The sequence below is a fragment of the Halyomorpha halys genome, unplaced genomic scaffold, assembly GCF_000696795.3.
Source record: "Halyomorpha halys isolate HHAL.00 unplaced genomic scaffold, Hhal_1.1 Scaffold330.1, whole genome shotgun sequence".
Taxonomy (NCBI): Eukaryota; Metazoa; Arthropoda; class Insecta; order Hemiptera; family Pentatomidae; genus Halyomorpha; species Halyomorpha halys.
Genome location: NW_027111120.1, coordinates 458615 through 470812, shown reverse-complemented (window position 1 = coordinate 470812; position 12198 = coordinate 458615). Strand labels below are relative to the sequence as shown.

At 30.9% G+C, this 12198-nt stretch overlaps 1 protein-coding gene across 1 annotated transcript; it reads right to left on the bottom strand.

Annotated features, from left to right (window-relative positions):
- Positions 1-4792: 4792 nt before the first annotated feature.
- LOC106681358 (ejaculatory bulb-specific protein 3) lies at positions 4793-11342 on the bottom strand. The gene is made up of 2 exons (XM_014421634.3): positions 11129-11342; positions 4793-5144 (listed from the first exon to the last, which is right to left on the bottom strand). Exons 1-2 carry the CDS (start codon positions 11322-11324, stop codon positions 4945-4947), a joined length of 396 nt encoding a protein of 131 aa, XP_014277120.1. The 5' UTR covers positions 11325-11342; the 3' UTR covers positions 4793-4944.
- Positions 11343-12198: the final 856 nt, after the last annotated feature.

Here is a 12198-nt window from a genome sequence, read left to right as displayed (position 1 = left end):
GACGAAGGGTAAATGTGATTTGGTGGGATTTTTTGGAATTTATTTTAATCCTCCAGTTTTGGCACCATTCTTCAAGGGTGATGATGTGGGACTGGAGGGATTGGAATACAATGGAAGGATCATTATCCACTGACAATATGTGTCATCGGCATACGTGGTGAGAATAGTGTTAGGATGGGTTGGGATGTCAGCTGTAAACACTGTATAAAGGATAGGACCAAGGAAACTACCCTGAGGTACACCAGCAGACTGAGGAAACAGGGATGAATAAGCGCTGTTGTGATTTACTTGAAATAACCTGTCTGAGACATAAGAACGGATAATGAGATAATATGTAGGGGGTAGGAATTTACGAATAATGTATACCAGTCCCCGGTGCCAGACTCGATCAAAAGCCTGTTCTACATCAAGAACGACTTCCGAGCACTACATTCCGCGCTCCAATGAAGACGATACTATATCACCATATTTCTTTTAAAATTTAAATATGCCACAAACTGAGATTACACCATAATTCATGCAAACCCTAGAATCATTAAAACAAGTTTAGTAGTTCAGTTATAGTTTCATTAAAAAAATACAATGTAATAATCCCATCCTTTTTCATATTAGTGAGTTATTGGTGAAGTTGCCCATAAATAATGAAACTTGGTATTACAACCAGAAACCTTGTACCCCCTCACGAATGAAATTCAAAACCCTATTGAAAATATATTAATACAGTTTGTTTATTTTTATACCTACAGGTGCTAGGAGCTTTCAGTATGTTGGCATGAATCGATGCAAGTGACGGATGCACTAGCAGAGAGCTGTAGTGGACAAATGCAATAAAAACATTTTTCAAATATTTGAGCTTAAGCTGTATCGAAACTAAATGGAGAAAACGTGGGCATATATTCAGATTTAATTGTAAAAGTTTCTTGTAATAATTTCACATAATGAGATATTTTAAAGTAAGAAAAAAAGTTTAAGGGAATATTAAATTTTGGCCAGATCTCAAAAACTTTTAAATTTGTTAATTGATTATAATAGCTAAATCAGCTGTGTAAATAGTGCAATATATTTAAATTACTTGTAATTACTTTTTAAATGTTTTATTGAAATTCAGTGAATAATTTTATTTTAAAAACTTGTGATTATGCACTATTTTTATTTTAGAAGGACCCATATAACTGATATAACTGCATAATGGAGAAAAATTCTCGAAAAGTTCGGGTGAATTTTAAGTTGTGAGAGGTACTAAAAAGGGCTATTTAAAAGAAAAAATATTACGTAATTTTTAAATTATGAAGTAGATGGTCAAGGGTTCGGTCACAAGAAAACAGAAGATAGTTGACGACTACTTAAATGAAAATGGAAAATGGCAGACGTTTCGCTTCACTTTGTAGAGCTTCATCAGGGGTGTTTTAGTTTTAGTCTTTTAACTGTTTCGAATATATTTATATAATATATTTATATTAATTTTTATAAATTACTATTATTAGTATATCCATCTCCTCCAAGGCAATACAACGTTGTGGTAAAGCCTGTAATTTTATACAGGGTGGAGACCATATGCTTACCCAACTTGGAAAAGCTACCGAAAATAGAGAGGAGGATCTTAAGAAAAATCTATGAGCTCAGGAAAACACAAGAAGGTTACAGGATAAGATCTAACGAAAAGATCTACAGAAAAATCAAAGACCTGCAAACCGAGATGAGAATCAGACGTCTGATGTTCTATGGGCACATTAAGAGGATGAAGGAGGAAAGATTGAATAAGAAGATATTTAAAAAAAAGTTTAGCTACAAAACTAGCTTTAACTAACTTACAAAACTAGCTAAACTTACAAAACTAGCTAAAAACATGGGACGATACTCGAGGCAAATGAGAGAGGAACTAAAGAGACTTAAAATTTCAGATACCGACTGCCTAGATAGAGATACGTATAGGAAAACATCTCACCAAAATTGGAAGAAGAAAAAAAAGGGGTATGAAGAGGTCGGAAGAAAGAAAAGAAAGGCAGTCCAGGATCATGAAACTGCGATGGGAAGAAAATCAAGACTTCCAAAGAAGCCTAACCATTGATGTTTTATCTATTGATATTTTAACCATTGATTAATTAATCATTGAAAAAAGATTGTTATTAATTTAATATTGATATTAATTAATCATTGACTAAATATTGATATATTTTTTTTGTGCCATTCATGATATTATTTGAAATAATAAATAGAGTCTAATTAATAGTGTTTTGTAAATACTATTAGTTTCGTATCTGCATTATATGATTTCATATGTGATATTAGTTGTAAATTCTGCATAATACCAACTAATAATCTTTGACCTCTTGTTCATCAATTACCAAGTGACCTGATGGAAGCATTGAGCGGTTCGGGGTTAAACATTATTACATTTTGTCGGGAAATTGTTAGTAGCCATCATAAGAAATGTTATAGTATAGAAGACGTATGACGATGTTGCTATCTATCACGAGCAATTCTAACTGCTGACAGCAATAATTAAAATTATATATTTTAAAACGTTTTATACATTTATGTTACTATTCTAGAGTGGCATATGACAGCTTTCTTGCACCCTTCCAAGATTTAAAATCACTCCAATATTATGTTTATCAGGATGAAGGAAAATGTTATGTTCATTTAAATTTCAATCGTTGAGAGAAACCAAAAAAAATATTGTTCAAACAATAAATTTTAAAATACTTCTTTAATACTATTATTGCTAAATGATTTTCTAAGCTCTTATTGGCATTTATTTTACTTTATTTTTAAAAAGCCTTAGTTATCATGAACAATTAATAATAAGATGTGAAGGTGTATATTCCTATTTTCAGTTTTATAATTTTTTGGACTAAAAAAAAATATATATTTAAATAGATTTCACATTTACCTAATGTGAGTCATTAGCAGCTTAATTAACAATTAATCTAAAAGTTACATAAAGTGATAAAATTATTAAAACAGTATTTTAATTAAATAAATCCGAAGAAATAAATAAGACCAAAACGTAGATGGGAGGATTGCATTTAAACTGATTTAGTAGAATTGGATTTGGAGGGGCATCACTTCAGGGATGTATGTAGAGAGCGATTGGCTCTATTATTATTATTAATTATATAAAAAGTTTGGTTATGTTTATTTTCTTTATCCTTCTGTTTGTGTATACTTAGAGAGGGACTTTGTTTATTTTTAATATAATTTCTTATGTTATTTTATCAGTTTTCACTATTACCTATTGCCCAACAATGCTATGGCAGATTGTAATATTATCAATAAATCAATAAATACAAATTAAAAAAGTGTATAATTTTTAGAAATTTCTTCATATTTCGAATTTTTGTTTGTTCATTTGAAAGTGCTCGGGCCATATTGTAAGGCAATGACACAGTATTGTTCAGGTGTCAGAGTCATGTTTACATGTTTTTACAAAGTGGTTCAGTATCAGTGAAGTGTTATCTGTTTCAAATAGCATTGATCCCAGTCTCATTAAGTATCAATAGCTGAAGGCTGCATGTCCGAGTTCTCAGCCTCTTTAGGATTTCTTATATAGATATGAACTCTTTGAATGAGGTTTTTTCATTGGATAATATCTTACATGATTTCTTCTGGCTTAATGTGTGATTGGTCCCACATTCTTGTTGCCTTTTGCAATCACTTCTGCAATGAGTATTATGATTAAATCTATCATTGACGTCCAGCTGGCAAAATTTACAGGAACCTGTCCGCAGATTCGTTCCCAGGAATACTACGATTCGAACGCATGCACAATGTATCTGTATTCAGCCACAATGTATCTATCTCTCCAGAGTTATTTTTAAAAAATATATATAAAGTTTTATACTAACATTTATTTATTCAGGTATAAAACACCTTATGAAAGTGAAAATCTGCACCACTACAATCCTCGAGGGTTCAGTACGGATATACATTACAATATACATTGTAAGGATGTATATTGAACAACGGTTGTACAAGGAAGTGATTTATTCATGATCACGCTCAACCGCCAGATTTTCCCATCACGTCTTATATATGATTAAAAAAATTTGAAATATTCTAAACTTAAAAACGTAAAATATCAGAAAATGATAAGAGACACTGAATGTATAGAGGTATAGAGAACAGAAGAAGGTTGAATTACAGGAAAGTTAAAATGTTCCTTGGAAGTGTAAGAAAGAATTTAAGTAGATACGAAAATGTCACGGAATAGTTGGATTAATATCAATTTGATATTAAGCTGGGGGTAAATGAGCAATATTTATAACTGAAAATGGATGAGCAAGAAACATCCTTGTGATTTACTTAAGATTTTGTGATTGTAACAGTGGTAACAACCGTTGAGACTGAGGAATATTTAACGTGACTGCTACACAGATCCACCGATTCACCAGTCTCAGACTAAGACTGAAAGTACATGATACAGTCAATCCCATTTTACACTACCTTTTTACAAGTCGGTATCACTGACAAGTGAATGTTGTTATAGATTTTGATCCATTTTTAGGAGTCTAATCTATATCTCTTCATAGCATCATTCAATTTAAATTTCCAGGATAATATAATGAATGTATTCAAATTCCATCGTTGCCTAATTATACATTAAAAATAATTAAAAAATAAATACTACAATGATGATGTGATCTAGGCCTTCTTGAAATGCAAACCTGTAATAAAAGGACAACTTCCGGGAAATCGCATCAAATGGAAAATAAAGGGTAATAAAAAATGTATAGGAACAAACGTTAAGTAGGTAATTATCTAAGTTAAATACTATAAAAAATACAAAATGTAATGTAAAAGTATTTTTATTTTTAAAATGTATGTGCTGAATAAACAAATGATTGAGGGAATCTGTTTTTTTTTGTTTGTTTTTTACTGTTAATTTCTTTAAATTTAATTCTTCTACAATTTTTTTATTTCACTGAGTGTTCCGTTGCTCGTTTAGTGGATCTTGATTCCCCTCTTCTCAGCCTCAGCTTTGTATTTGCGCTTGTAGGTGCCGGTGGGGTCGTAGAGCTTCTCAAGAACACTGTAGTCCACTGGCCTCTTCTCTATCAGGTGACGGAGGACCTTCTCAGTACCCTGCTGTTGCTTATGGGAGCATTTCTTGCACTCAGTGGCCAAAGCGTCGGGTAATACATCTGAAACAGAAAAATATACATATTATGCATTTTTTTTTCTGTTTTTACATACCAAAAACCAAAATTTCATTTTTTGCTGGAATTTTTTCAGTTTACCGTTTTCTTAAATTCTTCCTTCTCTCTGTTTTCTTAAACCTTGCCTCCTTAATCCTTCGACAAAACCAATTATTGAGCTATCGTTTTGAATACTAACTTCTATATAAAGATATTATTTAGATACTATAATAATAAAGATTTCATTTGCTCACTTCCATTAAGTTACCATCCTTTATTATAAAAATATATATACTCAGAGTGTCTCATATCATGTTAATCCAACCCGAATTGACAAAACCCAACAAAGCCCAAAATTTTTCTTTGTTAATAGCATTTGAAGGGGTTTTTGAAGCTGTTAAACAGTGTGAATTTTGTGCAATTATCCTTCTACAGAACTATAGATTTTTCTCTTTAAAAAAAAATTCTTTATCTAATAAGATTTACGGTCATATTAATTAAGTGGAGGTCTTTTATAGAATAAATTGAGATCTACCTCAATTTTTATTAAACAATAATAAATAAAGAAATAAAATCTTTCTCTACAAAGTATCAGGGTTTTCATCTAAAATAGTTAAAAATTACTTAAATGCACCTTTTTTTCTAATCTAAGTAAATATTTATTGAGGATAAAACTAATAAAATTACCCCTAAAAATGAATTAAATAAAAAAAATAATGTCTTCGTCGTTAAAAAACGTTTAAGTAATTTTTATTTCATTGTCAGCAATATTAAGTATTTTAATTATTTAAGTCAATCTTTGGATTTTATATTTTAAGGAGATAAATTCACTTAAAATAATACAAAACACTTAATATTGTTGGTAATGATATAGAAATTGTTGCTGAAATTACTTGAAAATGTTTTTGTACTGCACCATGACAAAACAGAAACGTATATTTTTACAGACTGAAGTAAAAAACTGCTTTGTTGTTTTTGATAAAACTTGACTGAACGCTTCTTCATAAAACCAATTTGAGATTTCGAATATTGAATAAGTTCTAAAGCAAGACCAGAAAAAAAATTATCAAGAAATGAAAACTCTACTTACGCATAGCAATTAATTCCCTCACTATTCTAAACTAAAATTATCGAAATCCAATCGTTAGTAAATAAAATCACTCATATAGACACAGCATATTGGACATGGCGATTAATGTGGAGACTGAACATTATATATTGAAAATTATTCTTTATATAAGGCTACATTATATAAAGCTTTTCAAACTTTAAGGTGAATATAAAATTTTTTATATAACTATTTTGCATTTGTCGGATTTTCGTAACAATACTAATATTGATTTACAATAAACAAACACCTATCGATAGGAAAAAAGAGGAAGAGAAAGAAAGATAGGGATAAGGTCCTTGAAGAAGATGACGTTTAAGGCCATAGAGACATGGAGAGAAGGCCACCATGTGGTCAAGCCAGTCCGCATCTCAATCATTCAACAATTATAATTGTTATTTTCATAAATATAATATTAATAAACACAAACATCTAAAATAAGTCTTGATATCATTGTACTAAATTAAATGTTGGTTTAGGAAATGAGTGATGTTTGGAATTTTAATTTGCTTCAACACTTGATTTCTTTTTATAGCTACATTTTTATTCCTGCCATGAATTTTACTGTTTCAATGGAGGTGATTCTACAATTCGTATTATCAATGTAGGCATTAGTATTTTATGTTTTATGTTAAGGATCCTGTGTTCCACAAAAAGTTCTAACTGAAATTCCTACTCAAAAGAAAATGGATCATATATTATGCCACTTAATTTTAATGCTTACTTATAGCCAGGGGCTCGGATTTTTATGCAATGGCATATTTTCTTTTCTTGCATTTGTAAAACGTATTTTAAAGCAATCATATATTTTTTAGAATATTATTTTAAGTATTTGACTACATGAAAAAAAGAGATGCAATGAAAAATAGGTCCATTTTGAACAATTACAAAGGCAATTTTAAATTTATAATAACATTTGTTAGCCATAAAGCAGTGTGGCCACACTTAATTACAACTTATATACAGCGAGAAAAAAAAAAAAATAAATAAAAAAAAAAACGAACAAAGAAAAAAAAAAAAAAAAATTAAATAAAAAAAAACCGGAACAATAAAAAAAAGGGGCAAAAAAGGGAAACAAAAAAAAAGGAAAAAAAAAGGAATTAAAACAAGCAAAGGGTGGGAAAAGAAGGAAGGCAAAAGGAAAGGAAGTCCAAAAAAAAGCAACCCCGGGAAAAAACGATTTATCAAACATTTATCAGTTCATCATATATTCATTTATCAGTTCTGTGAGATGTCAGGTAAACAGGACCTGGTAGTAAGGGATTGGACAGAGAATATGAATTGCAAGTTACAAATATAGGCTTATAATTGCATTTGGACAATTCCAATTGGAAAAAAAAAAAGAAATAGCATACTTCTTTTCACTCTATTTTTCTGAATATATCAATATAAGTATTAATATCATGTAATTAATTATATGATAGTTTCTGCAATTATAATTTTTATGCACCATATATAACAATCCAGAATGCTGACCATACAGAAGATTAAATTAAACTTCTTTTATTTCAGTATTTGATTGGTTAAATACATTTTCGTTTTGTCTTTTTGTAAAGACACGGTGCTTAATATCCTAATCCCAGTTTCTTCGAAAATTAAAACCATATATGAACTATAGTATATTTATTTCCAAATTTCATACGACACTGTTGGCCTCTAGGAATAGTTCTGAAGTGAATTTATGTCCAAACTACAATATATCACCCCTTAATGAAATATGCTAACCACAAAGTTGGCAAAATGTGGTTCTTTTTTTAATAAAAAGTATAAGGTATTTATTTTAATTTTAAAATAAAGACCTCTAAGAATGTATATGTTTTAGGGTCCGCCCAGCCTGTTTAAAATCGATACCTAAATTGGAGATAAGTCTGCTTGGGGAGCGTGATTTTGAACAAATCACTTCCTTGCATAACGGAATAGTACTTCTTTAAAAAAGTACTCAACCTCATACTCTTGATGGGTAGTAGCATTACAAATTTTATTATTTATTTATGTATCTGTATAAGATGGTTTACTTTATTTCAATTTTCTCATCGCCCATTCTGGGCAAATCCCAGAAAAACTTTGATTAAAACACCTCTACCCAATCCTTGACTCATATTATGTTATTCCTAACAATCAGTTTAGATTTAGAACATCCCATTCAACAGTGACATCGAGTGGTTGATGTTATATCTTCCACATTAGAGCGCGGAAATTACTGCACGGGAGTCTTCCTCGATGTTGAACAAGCTTTTGATCGAGTCTGGCATCCAGGTCTGCTCTATAAACTTCGTCAATTCCTTTCCCTTACATATTTCTTTTTAATCCGTTCCTACCTCTCTGATAGAACCTTTAAAGTAAATCATAACCTAGCTTACTCATCTCTCTTTTCTCAGTTCGCCGGTGTTCCTCAAGATAGTATCTTAGGTCCCATTCTTTACACGGTTTATACAGCTGACAACCCAACCCACCCAACCCACAGTCCTAACAACATATGCTGATGACACATGTATACTCTCTGTAAGCAATAACACAGATTCACTTATTGTATTTATTATTTGTACAGTTGTAAATTACATTAAATAAATAAAAAAAAATTCTCATCTTAATTATTTACTTGTTTTACTTTGTTTATTTTCTTATTTGTTTATAAATAGGCAAGAATTTTTCCATATAGCAGTACTATTACCTATTGCCCATAATCATGTAATTTCAATATTTAACAATAAAAAAAAGTTTATATATCGAAATTTAAAAATTAACAAAATTCCTAAGTTTTAAAAACTAATAACGTTTATTTTACAGTTAATCTCAATATCCTCAATCCTCCTTTCCAAACCAGAATTTTAAAATCAATTTTAATCTTAGAATATTTTCCACTAGGTGAATTTGGTTTTATTTCTTTGGTGATTGTTCAGTAAAAACCCTAATCTCTAACCCGATATAAGCCACTGTCAATTTGAATAATAAAACAGGTTTTTCTAGACTGCGAATGTTTTTTTGCTTGTTCTTTTTTAAATTGAAACATTAGTATTCAAGAAAGAAAAAGTTTAACAAGACCATCACTTTAAAGTTGAAAAAAATCTAATTCCAAGCAGTAAGTGAAGACATTATTAATATATTTTCTCAATTTCCCTAATCGTATATTGAATGCATTTTAATTTGTATTGGAACTTCATATATTTTATTGAGTCACGGAAAAATATTCTTAAACCAACAAAAAAATGTATATGTCTATTGTGAATAATAAATAAAACTATTTATTTTTCTAACTGATCCATCATATGTTACAAAAATGAATTGCTTAAAAATTGAAACAATAGCTTTGCTTAAGTTCATATCCAACGATCCAAAGTAACAGATCTGTAAATTTTGGTAGGTAAATTGGTTTTGATGGATTTTAACCAGATTTTCTATTCTCTTCCAAAGCCAAAAAGGCCTTACTAAATGTTTGACATACTTTATAATATACAATGTGATCAATCGCAATTAGAAATTGCCTAATATCTACAATCATGATTGAAATACAATGTTCTCAAATATCTACAGATTCGTCACTTTTGCTTCAGACCAAAGCCATACGACTAACACACCAGACATATAAATAGAATATAAGAATTTTATTATATATATACTGTGGGAGTGAGTAGCTCAGAGTAAGGCACTCTGCTGCTAACTCCGAGGACCCGGATTAAAATCTGGCAGAGACTGATAATAATTATTTTTTCACTGTTGTCGTCAGTCACTCCTATGGTTTTGAAACCCCTACCGGTTTCACTCAGCATCATGAAGTTGGTTTCCTTAATTAGGTAAAAACTTGGCCATCAAACGTGATTTTGATCGAATCACCTCCTTGCACAACCGTTGGTCTACTAACAGTGGTTCCTTACATAGTAATGCATCCCTGATTCCCTAACTCTTCGTGGGTTGTAGTAGGACAGATTTAATTTTTTTTCTTAATATATACAAATTTACATGTATGATACAAATTCATTAATGTATATATTTATGTATTGTTTGAATCAAAGGTCGTTCTAGTAGTCTACTGTCCCTCATTGTATGCATTTATTGTTAGTTTTTTAAACATATCACTCAATTTAAATACCCCTAAATCTATGAATGTACTATTGGTATTTGTGTTGCCGTCATCTATGAGAGAGCACTAATGAAATTTAGTTCCAGAGTCATGAAAAAAAGCGTTCAGAATATGGATCATTTTGGGAATATATTTACTTTGAAAGATGAATAGTTAAATAAATGTAGTACATCGTAGTAGGATGATCCGGGTGGCGGTAAAGAAAGATACAATATAGAAGAAGACTATAGTAATCAACGTTTCGTCCCACATTGCAGTATCAGGGCTGAGTCAAGTGGTTTCAGAATGAAACCATCTAGTTCTTTATTCAGAAACTAGATTCTGTCCTGATGAACCATTGTGAGGCGAAACATTGGTTCCTAAGAAATAGTTTTAAACAAAGGACTAAAATTACGTTAAAATACAATCCTTGTAGTGCAACAGTAATTTGAATAAATCCATTCCGATCTGAACTGATTTTGGTATCTAACATTCAGCCCTTAAGAAAAAGTGTAGTTTTGTGCAAATTCTATTTTTTTTTTTTCGCAATAATTATTTTTTTTAGTTTTAGTAAATATATAAGGGTCTGCATCTTGTTAAATTTCTTTGAGTCATGAAAAAGATAAAAGCGTCAAAGAAGATTTAATATACTATCCAAATTCGCAGTTGAAAAATATACTTCATTTGTAATGCTATCCTTTATCATCTAGGTTAGTGAATCATTTTTGTAGCAAATAGCACTGATTTTACTAAGGAAATTCAACAGTTTCATAAATAATAAAGATTAAATCTAATAATTAAATACTTTTATCGAGTTATACGCACCCTTCAATTCCTTGCCATCAGGAGTGCACTTGCCCTTGTTGGCCAAGCAGTCGAAGTACTTCTTGTACAGCCTCTCATTGCTGAGGATCTCTTCCAAGTCGATGTTGTCATACCTTGTGGTGTAGGAACCCTTGTGTGCCCCGGGTTTGGCAGCGAGGACAGTAGTACAGATGAGCAAAGCTAGGACGACCTTCATCTTAAAGAGACTGATAAGCCCTATCCAAGGTGGAGAAGCATTTATAGGACCAGTCCCCTCCAACTGGGGACAACTTGTCCTCAGTTCAACGACACAAGTCGCCAATCCACTTTTGTCTTTTGTCGTCAATATGAATTCTTATCATTGGGTTTCCCCAGGCTTCCTTAAATTGAACTCCCCTTCAGAGTGATTTAGGGCTGCCTATAAATCTACTCTAATTGACTTCTGAGAAAAAAACGTTCGGTGTTCATCCAATAAACATTATTCATAATAAGTATAAGAAAAGGCAAAAATCATGTATTCAAAACGTACGAAAGATGCAGGGTGAGGATATTGAGAATATTTTTTTATGTGTTAGGAATTCTGGAAAGAACTCGTATAGCTTATGGCTTCTGTAATTCGGATATAGCTAACGCAATGCAGTATAGCAATAATAGGCACCACTGGAAGTATTACATTGGAAGTATTTCAAATAGATATAAGGGTTTTATATCAACAATTATACATACAAATTAATATATCCTCTCAGAAAGTATTTACTTCTACATTACCAACCATCTCTGAATCTCAGGAACAGAACAAAGAAAAGTAGAAAGTAGAAGTTTTGGTTCCATTCTGTAGTAATGATACATGAGGTTAATAACAAATAATTGATAACTAAAATACCTATTTTCTAATTTATGAAAGGAATACTCAGTTGTAAAATATATCTACAATTCTCTGCATCTTTCTTCCATCTATTCCATTCTTCTTTTTTTCTTATCTAATTTTTTTAATTATTTTTTTATGACCCCAAACTTGGTCATTTCTGACAAACGGAGGGTTATCTAGAGGCAACCAACCTGTTATAACCATAGGAGGGGGTAAAGTTTTC